Here is a 22,977-nt window from a genome sequence, read left to right as displayed (position 1 = left end):
GGGGTACCCACAGGGTAATCAGTCCCTTAGTGGGATATTCACTTCCCTGGGTGACAGGGTCCTGCCTTCCCGGGGGCAAAGAAGGAAGAGGTTGGGGAGGAGAACAAGAAGCAAGAGTGTCAGTCGCTGTCTGCCAGTCGTGGGCATGGCGTTCGGTTTTAAGGCCTCCCAAGGGGCCCAGCAGGCCTGACCTCCCAGTGGGGACACAGCTGACGCACTTGTCTGAGGCTTGGCTCTGGAGTCTGGCGGGAACTTAGCAAGGAAACGCTGTCTGCTCGGGGGACTCAACACAGCCTTGTGGTCCCTTTGGTCCTGGCTCTGCCCACACCCAATCTTGGGAATGAAAACATTCCACCCAGAAAGCAGAAGGAAGAGCTGTAGCCTCTCTGGTGAGTCATCAGCAGGGAGAGAGAGGCTGAGGCAACTGTGGAGAGAGCAGGGCCTTGGAAACCACAAGAGCTGGGGCTCAGCTGTGTGGCCTGGAGCAACTTCTGAGCCACAGAAGGCTGAGCACAGAGGCCCTGTCCTCCTATTCAGGGCCAGCAGGAGGAAGAAGCTGTCCTGTCTCAGGGAGGGGCCAGGTAGAGCTGCCTGCTATGTTATGGACCCCAGCTAAAGGCAGCCTGGCCCCTGTGAAATCGCTCTCCGGGGAGGTTATGTGTACCTCCCCAGTCCCTCCCCTGGATCCCAGACCACATCCTTGGCCTTGCCAGAACGTGGCTGTATTGCCATGTTCTGTTTCTCAGCCTCTCCCTTACACTGAGCTTGCTCGTTGAGAGCAGGGATTTTGTATCCCAGGACCTGGCACAGACCTCTCCTGTGAGTGAGTGGTTCAGTCTGTAAGTCAAGCCTAGAGAAGCACAGCCCATCTGAAATAGACTTTGTGACTTCTCTTCCTTCTCCTCTGAATTTCCAGGGTGCTGTCATCTGTATCTCCGACCTGACATTTGCCACACCGACCTGTTCTGACAGTTATTTGTGTGTGGGGGTCATGAGCTGGGCCTGTGCTGTCTGCTCTGGGTTTGAGTCCTGGTTTCATCACTAACTGTGACTGTAGTTATTTCACATCTCAACTTCAGGTTCTTCTGCAAAGCGGTTAGAAGCCATCAGTGGAGCACATCCTTTCTGATACATACCGTAGATGCTCAGTAAATAGTTGCTCCTAAGAACTCTTTCCCCTGACATGTGAACATACATGCATGGAGGTACACAAGTGTGCTGGGCTCAAGCCCCTGTTGGGGGCCCCACATCAGATTTATGTTCTTTTCTTCTCTGTAGCTAGTGCAGCATTTTGCATGCACAGGAAGTAGTGTTTGTTGAAGGTGGGGACAGCTGGTGTTGGGGTCTCCTCGTCCAGGGCAGCCCCCCTCACTCTGGCTCCAGCTCTTGACCCGTGAGCAGCCAGAGGGGCTTCTCTTGTCTGTTTGCTGCCTGGGCCCTCCAAGGACCATTGGAGACACCTTTCCCTGGCTCATCCCAGTGGGTTGGGACCTGCGGAAATCATCAGATAAATTCTCATTTCTTCCAAAGATGCTGCATGTGTCTGCCATGCAAGTAGATTTCCCGTTCCCTTGATTTACCCTCTGTCCTCTCTGGTCCCAGCCTTTCTTCCAAGTTTCAGCCATGTTGTAAAATCTAACATTAATACTGTATCTTTCCAGATACCCCTTCCCCAAAGAGAGGAGTCCCCCATACTCTTATAAAGCATTATCGAGGCCGGGCGCGGTGGCTCATGCCTGTAATCCCAGCACTTTGGGAGGCCGAGGCAGGCAGATCACGAGGTCAGGAGATGGAGACCATCCTGGCTAACACGGTGAAACCCCATCTCTACGAAAAATACAAAAAATTAGGCGGGCGTGGTGGTGGGCGCCTGTAATCCCAGCTACTCGAGAGGCTAAGGCAGGAGAATGGTGTGAACCCAGTAGGTGGCGCTTGCAGTGAGCTGAGATCGCGCCACTGCACTCCAGCCTGGGCGACAGAGTGAGACTCCGTCTCAAAACAAACAAACAAACAAAATTATCGAAATCTCTAGCAACAATAGAAATAATGTTGCTACTGTCTGCCTCTTTTGCCCTACCCTTTGCACAAACCCCTCCTGGCAGGTGGGTACCCCGTCTCAGGAGCCCAGACATCTGCATGCAGCAAATGCTCCCCAGATAGGTCTTTTCCCATCTCCTGCTAGGCTGGCTGTAGGGTTCAGGTCCCAACATGGGTTTCCCAACAGCAATCTAAAGTGTGTACTTCTATCAGCAGTGAGAGAGAAATGAATTGTTCTCAAGGGCGTTTTTTTTTAAGGACAGTTTTTCAGTGGGATCCTTGCTGCTTTGAACTCTTCTGGTGCTTCTGTTTTATAGTTATTGATTTTGGAGATCATAAAAGTAATGCAGGTTATAAGAATGTGGGAACATTTTAGAAATGTGTAACTTGGAGAGTAGGAGCGTCCATGCTTCACAAAGAACTGCTGCCAGTGCCTGGCGTAGATGCTTTCTTCTTGGTTGCTCCTTGGCGTTTTGTCTCTTTTCTCCAAAGAGGGGAGCCAGTGTCAGCTACTTGTCTAGCACCTGCTGGGGGGCAGTGTTTGCTGTTACTTGACTTTAGTGGGGGGGGGGCCCGCTTCCAGGGACATGTCTTCTGAGGGCAGCAGCAGTCCCCTGAGACACAGCAGCATGTAGTGGGGAAAGTTTGGGCGCTGCCATCTGGAACCTAAGAGAACTGGGGCTGATCCTCAGTCTTCCTCATCTGTGCAGTGGGCATACTGAGAACAACTCTGTTTTGGAGGGAGATTGGGACTAAACAGCGAGATCCTGGGTGGGAACACACTGTACACTCTAAATTCTACGTATTATCCTTTAATTTTGAAAAATTGTTGTTACCACCAAATAGGCCCCTTGGGCTTCTGAGCCAGTAGACTCAAGATTTAGTCCAAAGGGTTAGAATTTTATTATCTTCATTATTTATACACACACACAACAGTCTGATGACAGGAGCTGCTGTGAGCTTTGCACATGGATGTGGGCAGGTCTTGCTGTGATCTCCTTCCGGGAGCATGGGTCTGGAAGTGGCTGACACACGTGTCTAGGGCCCTCCAGATCCACTGCAAGAGCAGAGAGTAAACTAAAGCAGCATGAGCCACATGTCCCCACGGCCAGTCTGTGAACAGCATGGTTTGCTTTCCTCTTGGAAAGTGGGGTGTTCCCCCTCCTGTCCAAGTGTGGTGGGAATACCGATACCATCGGCCCCGCTCCCTTTCTCCCCACTGCATTGTCCTGCCTGGATGGCAGAGGGAACACCGTTCTCTTGGGTCTTCAGGGTGTCAGAGATATGGGCACTGTGGAAGGCAGGGACAGGTGAAATTGGGTGTGTGAATGGGAAGCTGGGGAGAGGTGTGCTCTGGCAGAAAGGGAGGCTGAAAAGAAGAGGCCCAGAACAGAACCCACCCATCCCCCAGCCCTCTGAAGCTGTGTTTCTCCCATGGCCGTGCCTTCAAATTCACTCTCTCCCAGGCCAGACCAGCTGCAGTGGCTGGACTGTCCCATGCCTCCGCCTCTCTCAGGTCCAGAGCCATCCAGCTCCTAACATGATACCGGGCCTAGGTGGCAGAGGAAGCAGCACTGCCTTGAGAGGAGCATGGGTTGGGGGACTTCTCTGGGACCATGGGACCCCGCCTTGTCATGGTGCTTATTCTATTTCAAACTCTGTGCAGGTTTCTGCCCTGGAGCAGCCTGTGTGAAGGTGGGAGAGCAGAGGCCCTGGGAGCTGGGGTGTTGCTGTCAGATTTGCTTCCTCTCTTGGGACTCTACTCCCCAGGCTTTGGTTACCTGAGTGTTTTGGTTCTTCTCCTGCCTCTCTGACGCACCGTAGGGTTTCCTTCCTTCTGGAAAGGCAATGAGGCTCACCTGGTTTTTGGAGGCTGCCATCTGTGCTCCAGCCCCAGCTCTGCCTCTTCTTTGTAATGTGGAACAAGTTATGTAACCTCTTCCGTGCTTTAATTTCCCCATCTGTAAAGTGACAGTGGTGATAACAGGACCCACTTCATTAGGTTGATAATTAGTTCATAGATACAAGATGCTCAGATCAGCACCCAACGCTCTGAAGTGCTATCCTGTGTGTTAGCTGTTAATACTTTAGCCCCTCTGAAAGTAGTGCTGTTAGCTCCTCTCATTTTATCCACCCAGCACAGGTGCACACATGAGAATAATTTAGTCCTTTACCCCATCTTCATTTTCAGAGAGGTCACGTTCACTCGGAGGGCCCCAGCCATTACTAATTTCCAGAGGACTTTGATTTTCATATCCTAAAATGTTTTCTTCTTGTCGTAAAAGAAATGCCCACATATGGAATGAAAATTTTAAAGACATATCAATGAAAAGATAAAGAAATTTTAAAAATCACTGGGTAATACCTTTACCCAGAGATGATAATTTATGTAGCCTTTCCCAGTTTTTATACATAAGTGTGGTGGGTGAATATAGCACCCAGTATAACCCCAGTTTGGCTTAAAAAGGGATAAAATGCATATAATACTGTTGTTTATATTCTGCTTTTGTTACCAAATATTATCAACATTTCTCACTGTCCTTAAATATTATTTGAAAATGACCAAATTTCTGTCTTTAGATAGAAATTTCTTTTCCCAGCTCAAAACTGCATGTCTGTCTGCCCGTGGAGGTTGCCCCTTCAGCATCTCAGATGCGATGTGGCCAGGCCCCGGCACTGGGTCTCACGAGCTGCCTCCTCTGCATCTTCCCCATCCCTCGCCCCTCCCCCAAGTCTGCTGTTCCCTCCTTCCATCCCACAGCTCCTCCTCCCTGCCCCGCTCCCAGGATCTCCTAGTTGTGGGGTTCTGTAGTATCTCTGTGGTGCCTCCAGCGGTCATCCTCACTTTACCCATATCACCACAACTCTACTTCCTTTCCTCATCACCTCTCACTTTGACTCTGATGTTAGCATTACCTTTTTTCACATGCAATCCATATTTATTATAGAACATAATACCCGAACCTTCTCCCTGGCTTTCCTCGCTGCTGGCCTTGCTGGCTCCAGCCCATTCTGCCACACTTCTGCCCAAGGAAGCTTCCTGAGCACAGCCCATCCTGCCCTGTGACCTTCGATGTTAACTGTGTCCCCGCAGCTCTGCTGTGACCTGGCTGATGTACTACAGGTGCTTCCATCTGCCTGCCCGGGCACCTCTCTACTGTCTCCTGGACTCTGTTCCAGCCAGACTGTGACCTGATGGTGCACCTGTCTCAGCAGCTCTCTCAGGCTGCTGCCATTGCTCAGAACTCTGTCACCCCTTCCCCGCTGCTGGGAGTTCTGCCATCCTAAAGGTCCATCTCCCGTGTACATCCTCCTGGCAAGTTTCCTATCTCCAGATGGGCATGCTTTTTCCAGCCCTCGAAGCACCTCCACTTGGCTTGTCCTTCCCTTGAGGTATTTCACCTACCCTAGTTATCTCTGGGCCTTGGATGGGCAGCTAGAAGAGCAAGGGTCTGGAGAGAGACCGACCTTGTTTGAGTCCCAGCTTAAACTACCTTCTATCTATATGACCTTGGGGAAGCTACGTCCTCTCTGAGACTCAAGTTTTCTCATCTGGAAAGTGGAAGCTGATACTAGACCATGAATTAGGTTCAGTTTTGGGGAGGATTCAAAGGATAAAATGTCTAGGTTTAGCAGTTTCTGGAACATGATGAGAATTCAAAAGCAGCAGTGTAGGCTGGGCGTGGTGGCTCACACCTTTAATCCCAGCACTTTGGGAGGCTGAGGCGGGTGGATCACCTGAGGTCAGGAGTCCAGGATCACTCTGGCCAACATAGTGAAACCCCATCTCTAGTAAAAATACAAAAATTAGCTGGGTATGGTGGTGGGCGCCTGTAGTCCCAGCAACTCGGGAGGCTGAGGCGGGAGAATCACTTGAACCTGGGAAGCGGAAGTTGCAGTGAGCTGAGATGACACCATTGCACTCCAGTCTGGGTAACAAGAGCCAAACTGTCTCAAAACCAAAAAGCAGCAGTTTTATAATTAGTACCCAGTCTTCCCGTGTCTGCCTCCTTGGGGTGTCCATGGAACCTAGCCTGTTCTTTGGTGATGCTAAAGACTGAGTCCAGGAGAATTGACTTGAACAGAACGTAGGTCTGAGACCCTTGACCTGGCGGGAGATGAGGGTCATTGACAGCCCTGGTTCCCTATGATTTGCAAGACAGTCCTGCTACCTTGGGTTTGACAACTGAGGTAACTCCCCAGTTATCTCTTCCTCTGGAAGCCAGGTGCTTCCTTTGGAAGCTGGCCATCCCATGCCCGGGTCCTCAGGGGACATTGTTTGAAAGGGAATTTTAGGGCAAATCCGCTGAAGCTCAGGCAGCAGCTGAGAAACACACCAGATTCCCTTGACCCTTATCTGTCAAGGAAAGTCTGTTGGTGACCACCTAATATGTGGGGTAGGGTTGGTTATGGGCAGGATCTGGCATAAACAGGTAAAGTTGTAAGAGAAACATTTAGGTATCACCAAATTCCTCCCTTGCATTGTAGCAGGGCTGCACCTAAGAGCTGCTCCTAAAGGTTGAGCCACCACCTTGTCTTTTCCCCCATTTGGATTAGGAGCTTTTGAGCACCAGTACCCTCTCCCCAATAACAGTCTTTGCTGATTCTTCTCTTGCAGCCAGGCGGCACTCCAGGGTCCGGCCCAAGGTGACTGTCCTGAACTATGCTTCCCCGATAACCGCAGTCAGCCGGCCACTGAATGAGATGGTCTTGACCCCACTGACGGAGCAGGAGGGGGAAGCCTACCTGGAGAAGTGTGGCAGTGTGCGGCGGCACACGGTGGCCAATGCCCACTCGGACATCCAGCTGCTGGCCATGGCCACCATGATGCACTCAGGCCTGGGGGAGGAGGCTAGCAGTGAGGACAAGTGCCTTCTCCTGCCACCCAGCTTCCCCCCACCCCACCGGCAGTGCTCCAGCGAGCCCAACATCACCGATAGCCCTGACGGACTGGAGGAGGGGGCCGGGGGCAGCCAGGAGGGCTCAGAGCTGAACTGTGCTTCCCTCAGCTGAGTCGCCACCCCCAGGCCTTTCCACCTCCTGTTATGCAACCAGGATGAGGACACCTCCATCTCCATGGATTACTGAGGGGCCTCTTGCTTTATGCAATGCTGCCTTATTTCTTTTAGGGTACTGTCCTGGTCAAAATGCCTTAAGGGGAAACCGTTGTTGTAAACCTGTTCATTTTGGTGACTGTGACCTGTTCTTTGTAGCCACCAATTGTAGTGACCAATTGCCTAATGGTCACTTTCTGACTCCAGCCTTGCCAGCCTGACTCAGATCCTCATCTCTGGGCCTTTCCTCCTCCCATGTTGGACTGCCTAATGTTCCCAATGACATATCCAGTACTTCTGGCATTTCTGGAGCAGGAGGTTGTCAGGACCACACGTACAACCACCAAGGATGTGTTGGCCTTTGGAGTTCCCCTTTAGGTTCCTTGTGATGCGGTGGGTTATGAGTGAAAAATTAGTGAAGAGGGAACTCCTCTCCCCCATTTTGTGTAGAGTGAAAATAGCCTGCAGCCCCTACTCAGCAGGGCTCTGGGAATGTGCCTGCCTTATTTTAGTTTCAGGATTGCTGGGAAAGTTACCCCTCTGGTGGGTAAGGATCTGTCCTCACCTACATCCATATCCTATGTGCTGCTTGCACAGAGGCCTTTGGCTTTTGACCCAGAGGGGCTGTGAGGCTGGAGCTGCCCTGTCTTTTATTGAGCCTCAGCATTTCCCTCTTCGGCTTCCTCTCAAGCTCAAGGAACTCACCCCCAGATGCCTCTTGTCTCTCTCATTTCAGAAACGGACTTTCTTATCATGCTTTCCTATGGTGGGTGTGAGGGGCCAGCTGATACCAACCAACTAGCCTGTACCTGGATTTGACTTGAATTTTTAAAATGTGTGTTGTTTCAAAAAAAAAGTTTGCAAATTTTGCACGTGGGATCTTGCACTGTTCATTTCCACTGGGGTGAATCTTCACACTAAAATCACAAGCAGAGCTCCTGGGAAAAGAGACTGGAAGTGGTTCAGGATAAAGAGATCTATGGTGCACAGAGCTCTATGTCACAGAGCTCTAGAAGCAGCTGGACTTGAATCCACAGTGGCCTGTGTAAATTTGCGAATTTCATGGTTTCTGGAAAAAGCTGCATTGGGGTGGGGAGACCCAGTTTGCCTCATGGGCAGAGGGTTCTTCCAGGAAGCATGGAAAATGGAATGTTTCTATGCTTTACAATGCGGGGAGAGAGGGGAGATGTAGGCAGGACCTTTTGGAAGGATGTTTATTCCCTGTGGTTAAAGAAATGCCCGGAATTTCTAACACGTGAAGCACTTGGGGGCTGCAGGCCATGGCACAGTGCTGCATCCTTCTACTGCTCCCTCCAGGTCTGGGGGCTTTTATCCACCTTGAATTCCTATCCTCCTCTTTGTAGTTGTCTGTCTCACTGATAACAGCTCCAGGAAAAAAGATAAGGCTCCTCCTCTGACCCTTCCTGTTGATGTTTATGAAATCTCAAAGAGATGAGCCACCTTGGCTTCCAATATGGCAAGAGGGTGCTGGGAGAAGGTGAAGATCAGTCTAAGCTGCCGTGGGGATGAGACCTTCTCATTTAACTCTTGATGGCATTTCCCTTCTGGCTGAAGATTTGAAATATCAGAATTGTGCTCTTGATGGCTGGGAATTTAGAAATTTAAGAGTTATTTCATTTTCATTCTAAGAATGATGGGAGAGAAATGTCCAAAAGAGATCTGCTGATCGGCTGAGAATTTCAAACAAAAAAAAAATCATCTCTGTGTGTGTGTTGGATAAAGTCTACAGATTGACTAACATGCATTAGCAAATGGAACATCAGTAGGTAGCAACATGATGATTTATGTAACTGATAGCTTCTGTCCTTATTAGTACACTTAACATTTGAGACTAGTATTTATTGATCCAGGCAAATTAATTAATCATGCTTGGGCTTACTTTTTCAGTTTGTAAGGTTAATCACATGTGCATGCGTCCGTGTGTATATAAATGCCTTTTCCATGTCTTAAATGTCCCTGATGAGGAGAGCAGTCATCAATTAAATATATAAGCTCTTAAAATGAGAATGGGGGTGTCAGACCCAGTATACCTAATTGCTGATGACTGTTATCCAGTTTACAACTTTACCATCGATGTACACACTTGATATTTGTGCAGTAAATAGACCTTACCTATAAAAATTTTATTGATGTTTATGATCATGTCAGCTATCAGAGGGCTATTGGAAGAGTGATAGCTGAGGTGTTTTTAACCACTTTTTCTCTCCTAGATTCGTTTTCATTATTTATGCTAGGATTTTCCTATGGTTGACATTTGATGACAGGAAGCAATCATGACTCTTCGAGTGAGCTCACAGAAACCTTTCATGTCGTCTGTTTCCAAAACGAATTCAATAAACAACATTTTGTCCTTGCTGGGTGCCCCAAGGGTGTCTTGATTGAATTTGCAAGTATAGCAGTCAAAGTAGATCTTTTTTTTCCCCTCAAATTAGATCTTGATGCATCCTTCCCTCAAACTCCCTGTCCCCACTTCTGCCTCCTCATCTGTTTTCCTGTTGCCTCCACTCCACAGTTGGACAGCAGCCTTAGTTCAGCCAGTCTTCCCTGGGTTTTGTTTGCAATCCTGGACTGGATTGGCAACTCATTTCCTGGAGAAACAGATTGTGGAGCTAGAAAATACTGAAAATAGTCTGAGAAGCCAACACTTTTTCTAAAACCAGCTTGGCCTTTCTTCCCAGAGTATTTGACCTAGAGGGAACACTTAGCATATGTACTCATGGATGATCTCATACATTCCCCTCTGATTCTGTTTGGCAGAGGACATTTATAATATTTTACTCTGCATAAATACTTCTAGGAGGCCTATAACGGCAACAGTCTGAGATCTCTAAAGGCTTGATAAGAGCCTTTGAGGAGGTGTGACTGATTAGTCATCTGTAGGATGAAAAAGCAGAGTGTGTATGTTTTGGTTGAGCCTTTGCAGGTCATAACTATGGTAAACAACCACTGAGCATTCTGTCTCAGTAGGTTTCATGTCATTAGTGTGCCCATGACATAGCAGTGCACCATCATATTCATTTATCCACCCATCTACCCATCAAACATTTGTAGAGCTTCCATTGTGTGTAGGCACTTTTCTTGGTACTAGGGATATGGTGATGGACAAATAAGCAAGATGCCTTCTCTCATGGAGCTTACTCTAGTGGGGAAGGCTGGAAATCAGGTCAACACAAGCATCACAACTACCAAACAACACTGGGTGAAAGGGCAAAGTGCCAGTGACTGGAGAGTGAAGAAAGGATGACTGTGGGTAGAATGGCCAAAGGAGGTCTCTCTGCAAGTCAACTGACCCAAGAGCTGAGTGACAAGGAGCCAGCGTTATGATCTACTTTGTTTCCGATCACTGCCATAACTACCACAGACTTAGCAGCTCAAAACAACTTATTTATTATTCCAGTTCATCCACTGGAAGTCTGACAAGGGTCTCACTGGGCTGAAATCAAGGTGGTGTCAGGGCTGCATTCTTTTCTGGAAGCTTTAAGGGATAATCTGTTTCCTTACCTCTGCCAGCTTTTAGAGGCTGCCCATATTCCTTGGCTTGTGGCTTTCTTCCTCCATCTTCAAAGTGAATGGTGGTTGAGTCCCTTTCACATGGCATCACTCCAAACTACATTCAGCCTCCCTAGGACCCTTGCTGATTACATTGAGCCCATCCAGATAATCCAGGATTATTTCCCAACTCAAAGTCTTTAATCACATCTGCAAAGTCTCTTTTGCCTTGTAGGATACATCGCAGGTACTGTGGATTAGGATGTGGACATCCTTGATGGGGGAGGGGGAGTCATTATTCTGCCCCACAGAATGATGATTACCACATAATCCTTAGTTTTTGCTGCTTCTACTGATTACTCTTTGTAGGTGGCAAGCTCCTGAAAGACCAGCTTAGCTACTCAGGAAACTCCTTGTCTTCTGGCCCAGTGGAATCCGATGGGAAAAGAGAAGGAAAGCAAGATGGACAAAAAGTGTCCACCCCAGGGGCTCAGCCTGCCTTCATGCTAAGGAGCAGTGGTAAGTTGGCTGAAGCTCTTCTGAAAGTCCTTAAATGGCCTTGAGCCCCTCAGCTGGCCAGAGATGCACTGGTGTCCTCCCTGGCATGCTTGCTGTTGTCTCCATCCCTTCTCAGCTGGACTGAAGATTTCTGTGGGTACTGCTCTGCTGCCGCCTCTGCTGCAATCTCTCTCCCAGCGGGAGAAAGGCCAGTCATGGGATGTACCTGGGAGCCTGGTAAGATGAAACTGTAGCATACAAGTGCTGGTCTCAGTGTACAGGGGAGACTAGGTGACATGGCCTGGGGACCTTATAGCCTGACCTCCACCCACCATGGCCTAGACTCCCACAGAGACCACGATTCTGTAGTCCCAGGCTCCAATCTCTAATTGCCTCATTGCCTTCTGTCAGGCCCTCACCATCCCTAGTCTGGACTTGCACAACTTGGTACGTGCTTTCTGTATTTGTGTACAGACTCCATCTCTCCCTTATGGACATTTCCATTTGATCTAAGGTGCAACCCCTGCTTAAAACTTTTCCTTGGCTTTCAATATAATCCATACACCTGAACTTGACTTCAAGGTCCTTCACAAGCCGGTCCCACCTACCTTCCCGGCCTCATTGGCTGCTCTTTGACTCCCTCGAGTTGGAGACCAACTGCTTCACCAGGGCTGTTCATGGTCCCAGGAAGCTGCCTTCCATCTCCATACCCCCTGCCATGCTCCCACTGTTCCCTCTCCCTGGGGGCCTCCCCACCGCTTCTCCAGATAGAAGCAGTCACTTCAACCTCTATACATTCTCAGGGGCTTAATCCAGGAAGGCAAGAATGTGTAGGATTTATATTTGCAGGCTTAGGGCCTCACAATACAGAGAAGCTTCTAAGTCATGTGCATTGAATAAATGAATGGGATGGTATAATTCTGATCTCCACCCCGCCCCTCCCAGGTATGTGCAGAAAGGACGCCACCTCTCTCCTTTTTCTCCAGGTAGGGATCTTCCCCATGCAGCTCTCTCCAAGCATGTTCCAACTGAGGCTGTGTGCCCAGGTGACCCAGTGAACACAGGTGGGAGTCTGAGCCCTTCTTGCAACTCCTCCCTTTTGCTCCAGCCAATGTCTGCCACTTCCCTGCAGAGAGCTAACCCTGTTCACGGGGCTGATGTTTTGCTCCAGAGTCAGCTCTTTCTCTTGGCCTGCCCTCTTTCTATCTGTGGTAAGAGATTGCTTTGGGACCTGGCAATCCTGAGGACAGTGAGAGCACCTGTTGTTTGCCATAGGGCCATCTCTTTGAAGAAGCTGTCCTGCCAAGAAGAGGGAGTGTCCCAGGCCAGTGAGCTCAGGCAAGAGCCTCCTTGCCCCAACCCTCTCTGCATTCAGGAATCCAGCATGAGGGCCGAGTACTATGCTGTTCCTCACAACAACCTTGCAAGGCAGGTATCACCTCCATTCTGCAGATGAGCAAACTGAGCGTTGGGTCTTTTAAGCAGTGGAGCTGGGACTTGACCCCAGGTTTACCACAAGTCCAGTGGTCATCCCCTTCTATTCTAGGAGGTACCCTAGCCTGAGAGAAAATGAAGAATAACTAAGCCAGGGGCGTAATCTCCTCAGCTTGCTACAAGGTAAGAGATGTTCTGGGGTTTCTAGAAAAGCTGAGGAACAAAGCTGCATCTCTTGCTTTTCTGCAACCATTTCTAGAAAACCTCATGGCATAGGGAGTGGGGGTAGGGGACTCTGGTATCCTGGACAGTAAATTTCCTATGTAGAAAAGATTTTGGGGCTTTTTTAAAAAACTTATGTTAAAATTTGTCTTTGAAAAGTAATAATTTAATGTTTATATTTAATTTAATACATAACATAATTTCGTCTTTAGAATCAATATTCCATTTCAGATGCAAAGTTTAAACATTTTTTATGCTTTTAAATTCAGCTTACAAATTTTATTCTATTTTATAAGTCTAGCAGATCATGGCAGTAACTTTGGAGGAGGGTTTGAATAATGCTTGCTCTTATTTACAAGCATAGCTCAGCATTTCAGACATTTTTAAACAAATTTAGAAATTTAATATGTTTATTTTGTAACTACTTTGGTTGTTCTGACCACAAGCAAAATCATCCCAAATTTTAAACTCTTATAGAAGCTAATAAATTTAGCTTAAAAGAGAAATCTAAGTCCTCTTCAATGTTTTTATACTGTACCTAAACTTAGATGTCACCATTTAAAAAATCACAAGTCTAAATTAATTCTCAATTATACATTTTAAAGTGGAGTTGTAAAACTGCACTCTAATGGGTTTTATTCTCTTCAATATCACATTCTGAAACACCAAATAGGCACATATTCCTTCCTAACATAAAATATTAATGCTATAGTTTTGTTTCTTTTAAATATTTCTACCCTTAAATCTAAACTTTCCTGAAGTGTTGGTGACCTATTGTCTCTCAGTTTCGAGCCTTTTCCTTTTTGTGTGTTGCTGTGGCTGGGATTCTGCAAACCACCTTGCTGCTTTGTCAGTAGGTTCTGCTAATGGAGGGCACTAGAGGGAGCCTGGGGTACTGGTGGAGGGAGAAGAATTGGACTCATCCTGTTTTTGTCCACATTACCTAGCACAGACAGCTGGGTGCAGCAGCAGTGTTGAGTTACTGTTCGCAGTTTATCCACATTCCCAGAACCAGCCTCAACATCTCCCCTTAAGAGATGCAAGCACTGTCCAGCCTGGGACCCCTCCTCAGAATTCTGAAGCCCTCTGGGGCTCCTCCTCTAATTTTTTAAATTTCAATAACCCCTAACACTTCTTTTTGTTTCCCCAGTTCTAAGGGTGGTAGTTGCTTCTTGTAGTTACCACCTCTGTGATTCCTCTGGGTCCCCTCTTTGCCATTTTATTTGTCCAATTTCTGATTAATAATTCATATATTAAATTATCTCTGTTAAAATAATTGATGTGGCCTTTGTCCTCTGACTAGCCCTGACTGATGAACCAGGGTTGAAAAATACCCACTAAAGAAGATAATAACCATTCCAGGTAACCAAGGCAAATCGCTACCAGAAATTTCCTTTGGGTGTGAGACCCAGATCTGCAGACATTGAGTGGATTCTTCTCCCCACACCTGAGAAAACCATATCACTGCCAGTAATTTTGGTGGTTGCTTCTCAGCATTCTGAGTTTATAGGTGGAGCATACTCGATTCTTGTCTGAGTCCCTAAGAGACACTGGATCCCATTTGTGGTTGCTTAGTCAGTGACTTCATAGCTTAAAAGAAGTGACCTCGGGGCCCTTGTTCCTGTATCGTACAATTGCCTAGTTCTTCAGTTATCTTCAGCAGTATGCGTTTCTCACTAAGTCACTCATTAGATTGGCTTTTCATTTCCTTGGTGATTCTAGCCTGCATCTAATGACTTTTGAGAGAAATCCTAAGCCATGTAAACACCTTGAACCAAATAGACTTCTGAATTCTTTTATATTCTCAGGACTGCGTAACTCTTAACAAGTGCTTAAATTTCAGTCTGATATCAGTTAAATATCTCAGATAGCTTTGTTTGTGGTCCAGCTTATGAGGTCATTTCATTCTCTGTAGGCTGAAGTAAGGATTAAATCATTTGCCTGCCAACAGAAACTTTTGCTGACTAGTCTAGAGCAGTTTTGAGAAGGGTTCAGTAAGTGGAAATCGCATTAGGCTTCTGGTTCTGGCCATATGGGAATGGCTTGTATCAGATTAATTTTCCTTATAAAATAATTAGGAAAGCTGGGCAAAATATATAAAGGAACTGTTCAAAGGAACTGGAGAACATCCAGTGCAGGCAGGACCTGAGAGGCTGTGATCCCCAAGAGAAAGGAAACATGAGGAAAGCTTCACATTCTTCCTGGCTTTTCCCCTGAGAAGATTTCCCCGAGTCCCTGGAGTGGGTGAGGGTACAAGGGAGTAAACAGCAGAAAGCAGCAGTCTGACTAGGCTAAGAGGAGAGTTTAAAGCTGCCAGAGCTGCTGGAGTTTGAAGGTAAAGTGATAGGAAGGGCTGAATGAGAAATATGCACACAAGTTCCCCTCAAGTTGTTCGCTGACTCCTAAGATGCGCACGTACAGTGAGAAGTAGAGGAAATCAGCAGAAAGGAAAACTACTGGGATGCTAAATACGGGAACCAAGTTCAGCTGCCACATGATGCTGAGAGGTTCAAATCCCACTGGTGGAAGGGCTTTGGCAAACATCCTGGGCTTTGGATGAGACTCCCCAAAGGGCCACAGTCTAGGAGTAAGGGTCATACCCTAAAGCAAGCTAGTAGACTTAAACATAACTATATCAGTAATTATGTATGAAGTAAACACTCTGATGAAAAGACAAAGTTAGTAAAACAAGATGTTGTTTATAAGAGACACACATTGAATATAAGGACACAGAAAGATTGAAAATAAAAGAATGGAAAATGATATACCATGTAGACACCAGCAAAAGAAACAGTGTTGCCAATTTAGAATCATGGAAATTTCATAATGATAAAAGGTCAGTTCAAAGAGAAGATATGAATTGTAACACAGGTTGAGTTCCCTTATCCAAAATGCTTGGAACCAGAAGTGCTTCAGATTTCAGGGTTTTTTCAGACTTTAGAATATTTGCATTATACCTACCTACCAATTGAGCATCGCAAATCATAAAATCCAAAATCCAAAATGCTCCAATGAGAACTTCCTTTGTGCATTATGTGGGTGCTCAGAAAGTTTTGGATTTGGGGGCGTTTCAGATTTTGAATTTTTGGATTTGGGATGCTTAACCTGTACATAAATTATCATTTACTGCTCATTGACTATATGCCAAGCAACATCCTATATATTTCATATTCTTTGTCTTGTGTAGTCCTCTGAGCAATTTTATGAAGTAAATATGATCATCCCCATTTTACTAGATGAGGAAATTAAAGCTCAGAGAGGTTGAGCAACTTGAGCAACTTGCCTAGTCACACAACCAGAAAATGGTAGAGACAGCATTCAAACCTAGTTTTGTGTAGTCTCTTGCCCAAGAGCTTTTAATCGCTGCTCTGCTTTCTAAGCACCATACTGCCTGTGGTATGCTTGCCTGAACTAGTTGGAGAGGTCCTGTGCACACAGGAGTATTATTTAACCCAAGGGCAGGACATTCTGCAGGGACTCGGAACTCTGGACTGAAAACCATTCAAAAAAGCAGTCTGTCTGACTCTCTCTCTCTCTCATACACACACACACGCTCTGCCTTTGGGTACACATGATCCCCAAAAGGTTATCCCAGTCTGAGTCTAAGGAACCTTCCAATTCATGGACCACAGCCTAACATCTTTGAATTTCTTGTTCCAAATCCTCAAGAATCTGATTGATCTGATTCAAGAATCATGAATCCATCCCTGATCCAACCAGCTGCTTCTAAGGAGCACCATCTCACATGGTTTTAGACTTCACCTCTGTTAAGTCCTTCCCTTGGAGTTGAAGGGGAAGGGTTCAGCAGTTCTTGGGGAAAAAGAGAGACTCGTCTGCCCCAGGCTGAATCCATGCATGCATATGTGGGTGGCCAGAGCAGAAAACTTCAGATAATCTTTCCCAAGCAACCTCTAATCATGGTCTTTCCCCTAAATGTAAATATGGTTAAAAGAGGGGACAGGCAGCAGGCTTATGTAAAAAGGGCTTGGAAGTCCTGAGAGACAGTGAGAAACAAATGGGCCCATCTTCAGGTGGGAGGGGGAACATGGAGGAAACCATGAAATAAAGCATTTCCTAAAGTGGGCAGTCTGGGGATGGAGCCTCGTATCTGCCTTTGAGCTACAAGAGGGGCACTTTCAGAATATTGCCATGCCGCTCCTCTTACTATCTGGGCAGGTGCAACTGGAAAAGCCTCCAGAGAAAATCGGCTAAGGTTGTGGCATTTGCTGTTGTGATGGACAACTGGAATTATGTAGGGGGAGTCCAAAAAACCTATGTGTTTTCCAAGCTTCTGAGACCTCCAAGGATATTTCTGTGGCAAATAATTGTAATAACAACATTTAATACTTATTTAGGGTTTACTGTAGCCAGTTCCTAGCATAATCCTTGCTTTCTCTATCTTATTTCCTTTAACCCTCATATCAACCCAGCGAGGTAGATGCTATTATTATTAATATTTTACACATGAAGAAACTGAGGCACAGAGACGGTAAGTTAACTTGTCCAAGGCCATGGAGTAATTAATAAGTGGCAGCCCCAGAATGTGAACCAAGACATAGTTTGGCTCCAGAGAATTTGCTTTTAACTCCGATGTAAACTCCTCCACTCTTTGGAAAATGTAATATCAATTGTCAAGCAGAGTTAGAGTCATTAAGAAAGGCAAGAGCTTGCTGGGAAGCCCCTTAGAGCCCCTGGTTTTCCATAGGGAAGTTGCTCCACTCAAGAGAAATCCCTTCTGTGGGCTGTCCCCACACAATGCATGAGAGCCATGAGGCTCAGCAGCCCCAAAACCTGCCACCAGAAAGCCAGTGGGCACAAGGTAGAGAAACAACTCACAGAGAAATCAGGGGTCACTATTTAGGGTTTAAACCCCACCTTCTTTTTTCTCTGTCACTCTGCTGCCACTGCTGTCAGTCAGATCCTTTCTCATCCCCAGCTAAACTAGCTGTGTGGCCTTTGGAAAGTCTTTTTCTCTTCTGCAAACTATAGTTAATCATGTCTGCCTACCTTGCAGGATTAGAAGGTACACACACACACACACACACACACACACACACACACACACACACAGGTATTCATACACATATACATACATATGGCAGAGAAAAGGTTTAGGCTATCTCTGAGTAGGTAAAATCATGAGTGTTAAGTGTTATATTGCTCCTTTTAGTTGTCTATATGTTCCTAATTTCTGTAATAAGCATGTGATGTCTTTACTATGAATAGAGTTTAAAAACAAACTTCAAAATTCCAACACCATTCATGATAAAAACAAAACAATTTAACAAACTTGGAATAGAGGGAATTTCCTCAACCTAATGAAGGACATCTGTAAAAACCTACAGCAAACATCATACGTGATGGTAAGGGACTGAATGCTTTCTCCCAAAGATCAGGAGCAAGGAAAGGATGTCCGTTCTTGCCTCTTCCATTCAACAGAGTCCTGGAGAGTTTAGCCAGGGCAGTCAGGCAAAAAGGAAAAACAAAGGTATCCAGTTTGAAAAGGAAAAAGCAAAGCTGTCTTTATTTCAGATGACATGATCCTTTATGTGGAAAATCTTGAGGCATACACACACCCACAAGCCCCTCTTAGAAGGAAAAGACAACTATAATACAACGAGGGCAAAGGATACAAGACTGATGTATTTCTGTATGTGAGCAATAAATAGTCCAAAAATGAAATGAAGAATAACTTTCCACTTATGGTAGCATCAAAAAGAATACAATATTCCAGGAGAAATTTGATGAAAGAAGTATAAATCTTTGTTTGAGGGACATTAAGGAAGATGTAAATAGTGGGAGAGACATTTCATGTTCATGAATTGGAAGACTCAGTATTGCAAAGATGGCAATTTTACCCAGGCTGATCTACAAATTCAATGTAATTCTGATCATAATTTCAGTAGGCTTTTTGGGTAGAAATTGAGAAGCAGATCCTAAAATTTAGGTTGAAATACAAAATATTTATAATAGCTAAAATGATTTTGAAAGGGAAGAGCAAAGTTGGTGGACTTTCACTTCTAAATTTCAAAACTTATTATAGCTACAGTAATAAAGACAAAATGCTATTACTACAAAGATAGATCAATGGAACAGAACTGAGAGTCCAGAAATAAATCCTTACCTTTATAGTAATTTTTTTTTTTTTTTTTACAAAGATGCAAGGCAATTGATTGGAGAACCATTCTACATTGTTCAACAACTAGTGGTGAGACAATTAGATACTCACCTCATGCCATACAGAAAAATCAACAATGGATTGCAGGCTTAATGTAACAGCTAAAACAATAAAACTTTAGAAGAAAACAGAGAAAAAAATTGTTGAGATACTGAGTTAGTCAAATATATCTTAGATACGCTATCAAAAGCATGGTTCATAAAAGAAAACCATTAATTAGACTTCATCAAAATTCAAAACTTTTGCAGTTTAAAAAAACACCATTAAAAACATGAAAAGTTAAGCAACAGGTTGGGAGAAAATATTTGTAAAACACATATCTGTTCAAGGATTGCACTCAGAATTAACAAAAATTCTTACAAATCATTAAAAAGATGACAAACACCCCAATCAAAAAGAGGCAAAAGAACCGAACAGACATTTTATCAAATATGCAAATGGCTAAATAGCACATGAAATGTTGCCCTACATCATTCGTCATCAGCAAAATGCAAATCCAAGTGTGAGATACCATTTCGCATTTACTAGAATGGACATAATAGTATAGACAATCACAAACGTTGGCAAGGATATGGAGAAATGAGAACCCTTGTATATTGTTGGTTGGAATGTAAAATAGTGGAGTCACTTGGAAAAGCAGTTTGGCAGTTTCTCAAAACCTAAACCTAAAACTGCCATATGACTCGGCAATTCCATTCCTAGGTATCTATCTAAGAGAAATGAAAACATGTCTACACAAAAACTTGCATGAGAGTATTCCTAGTAGCATTATGATGATAGCCAAAACTGTAAACAACCTAAATGCCCATCAACTGAGACATGCATGGATAGACAAACCCAAGCATATCTATACAGTGGAATTCTAATCAGCAATCAAAAGGAAACAAACTGCTGACACATGCTACATCATGAACAGACTTCAAAAATGTGCTAAATGAAAGAAGTGATACACAAGAGACCACCTACTGCATGATTCCATTTATATGAAATGTCCAGGGGAGCTGAACATAATTTATAGAGACAGAAGTAGATTACTAATTGTTTGGGGCTATGGATGGCAATAGGGATTAAATGTAAATGGGCATCAGGGATCTTATTGCAGGGATGAAAATGTTCTAAAACTAGAAATGTTGCACCATTTGGTAAAGTTACTAAAAATTATTGTACACTTGAAATTGGTGATTTTTAAAATTGCAGTAGAATATGCATAGCATAACTTTGCCATTTTAACAGTTTTGGGTACACAGTTCAGTGGCATGAAGTACATTTATGTTACTACATGATCCACCTCCAGAACTTTCTCCATCTTTCCAAACAGAATCTCTATCCATTACACAATAACTCTACATCCCCTGCTTCCCCCAGCTCCTGACAACCACCATTCTGCTTTCTCTGAATTTGACTGCCCTAGGTACTTCATTTAAGTGAAATCATGCAATATATGTTATTTTGTGCCTAGCTTATTTCACTTAGTGTAATGTCTTCAAGATTCATCCAAGTTGTACCACGTATCAGAATTTCATTCTGTGCGTGTGTGTTTTATTGTGGTAAAATATTCACATAAGCTAAAATTTAACATTTTAACCATATTTTAATGTAGTTTTGTGGCATTAAGTACATTCATGTTGTTGTACAACCATCACTACCACCCATCTCCATAATGTTTTCATCTTCCCCAACAGAAATTTTGTACCTATTAAACACTAACTCCCCAATCTCCTCTTCCCCTAGCCCTTGGCAGCCACCATTCTATTTTCTGTCTCTTATGAATTTTGCTACTCTTAGTGCCTCATATAAATGGAATCATGCGAAATATGTCCTTTTGTATCTGACTTATTTCACTTAGCTTAATATCTTCAAGGTTCTTCCATATTGTGGCATTTGTCAAAATTTCCTTCCTTTGTAAGGCTGAAATATTTCATTGCATATATATGTAACACACTTTGTTTACCCATTCATTCCCTGATGGACATTTGAGTTGTTTCCACATTTTAGCTATTGTGAATAATGCTGCTGTGAATATTGGTGTATAAATATCTTGATATTGGTGAATTCTATGATATGTAAAGTATACCTCAATATAGTTATTTAAAAATAAAACATCAATTTAAAAAATTAAATTGTCAATAAATGGTAGATGTCTTTATTATTATTAATAACTTCAAGAATGGTAAATTTGATCAATGAAGTAGGTTTTAAAAAATCAAGTTAATTTATTAACTTAAGCTAATTAAATTAAGTTAGCTAAATAATTAGGTTAGTTTTCGAATCGATTACTTTACAAAAAATTACTATATTTTAATTTTACTTGAAATTAGTAGAAGGAATTAAAATGAAATGAAGTTGGTGAACTTTAGATGTTTATTCACAACAGAGATACTCATTGCTAATCTCTCTCAAGGCAAAAGAAGTTATGAGGAAACATTGAGGTTGGCTTGGAACACATGGTTTTTCTATTTAGATTCATGTTTCTTGATGGTCAGTTTAATCCCCAGGTTGACAACTGTTTCATAAAAATCAGAGGACATTTCTGATGTTTAAACAAACACAGCATCCAAATTTTTAGATTGAAAACAAGAAAAAAGTTCAAAAATTTTGCAAACCTTTAGGATAAACTTCTAAGAGAAATTATTAGGGAATGGCTAGCTTATACATTTAACACTACAAAGAGGACAAACCACTTGTTAAAAAAGGAGGAGGAAATGACTGTAGTAAGTGTCTAAAACAAATCCAAGAGGTTATTTATCAATTCTCTGTATTAGTCAGTTTTCTTCTCCCTCTGAATGAATTGGTTCTTGCTTTGGAATGTATCTGCTCCAGCCTGAACTGCCTGAATTGTCTTACCCAGAGTTGTAGAGTCCACCCATTTATGTTCTGCTGTCTTCATTCACTGTATAAAAGAGTTATTTAAAACCTGAACATAGGGCAAAAAGTTGAGTGGCATACTCTTTCAATGTCACACTGGAGAATTATTTAACAAGTCCACCCAAGGATCATTTAATTTTCTGGAAGAATGGATCTGTGTTTGACTTTGTTATTTAGATACTGTGAAGTTACATGTTAATTGTATTTTTCTTTCTGGTAAGAGAGATAACTCCAAAGGTTATGATTTTATTAGCCTGCAGGACATTAACCAGTTTCATCTGTAACCTAGAAATCTAATTTTAACTGTTTTCATTTTGAAAATATTTTTTCCTGGTGGATTATATAAAGCCCTTTTCCTTGAGTGCTCTTGCAAGAATCAGCTTTCCCAGCTAATGGCTCCATCGTAAGCTAAGGAACTGAATACAACCTTTGACATGTGTCTATATTTGAACGAGTCATGATTTTAACATTTTATCAATTATACTTTGATACAGCTGATATACCTCCACTCATACTTTCTCCTCCTAGCTACTGTGCTTACTCTTTAGGTGCAGAAGAGCTACCTGGGGGCCTGTTTGAATACAGATTCTTCCCCCTTCCAGCTCCCACAATCAGAGTCTAATTCAGGGAGGTTGATGTGGGCCTTGGTGGTTGCATTTTAATGAGCTCCTCAGGAGATTCTGAAGCTGATGGTACTCAGACTAGACACCTTGAGAATATTGCCTGGTAAACTAGGTGCTGGTGATGATCTAAGGCCATATTGATTCACACTGTTCGGAGTGGATGGAGTTAGCTGAAGTTTAACCTTGAGGCCTGGGATGGGCTGGAATCCAACAATCCATTTGCATAAACTTCAATTTGGATGTGGTAGGTGATTTCAGGTGTTCACCCACTTATTGGCTGTATCAGAAAGCAGGTGGGGCTGGGAACCACCAGGAATCTGTATAAATAGGTTGAATCACATGATATTGCTGATATTTGACTTTTTAATTGACCTTAAAAAATATGAGTTTAATATGCCTTGATGTAATAACTCCTCAGCTGTTTCTAACTCGAAGCTGATTTGGCAGCTAACTCATCAATATGACAATTGGGACAGAAGATTTCCAATATTTGTGGAAAGCGCTCTATAATTTTCATCAGACTTAGAGCAAAAATTTAATAATCCTCTTCCTAGAA

The 22,977-nt window shown here is 44.0% G+C and overlaps 1 protein-coding gene across 22 annotated transcripts in view; it reads left to right on the top strand.

Moving 5' to 3' along the window:
• The window catches only part of PRR5L (proline rich 5 like), a 176,879-nt gene extending 167,412 nt beyond the window's left edge, over positions 1-9,467 (top strand). For all 22 annotated transcript variants that reach the window (XM_074013954.1, XM_045370425.3, XM_074013944.1 and 19 more), the window contains one exon: positions 6,656-9,467. In XM_074013954.1, coding sequence (XP_073870055.1) covers positions 6,656-6,688 — 33 coding nt within the window. In that variant the 3' untranslated portion in view covers positions 6,689-9,467. The remainder of the gene's footprint in view (positions 1-6,655) is intronic.
• Positions 9,468-22,977: the final 13,510 nt, after the last annotated feature.

This window comes from Macaca fascicularis, chromosome 14 (assembly GCF_037993035.2).
Source record: "Macaca fascicularis isolate 582-1 chromosome 14, T2T-MFA8v1.1".
NCBI lineage: Eukaryota > Metazoa > Chordata > Mammalia > Primates > Cercopithecidae > Macaca > Macaca fascicularis.
This window is presented reverse-complemented; position numbering and strand designations above follow the sequence as displayed.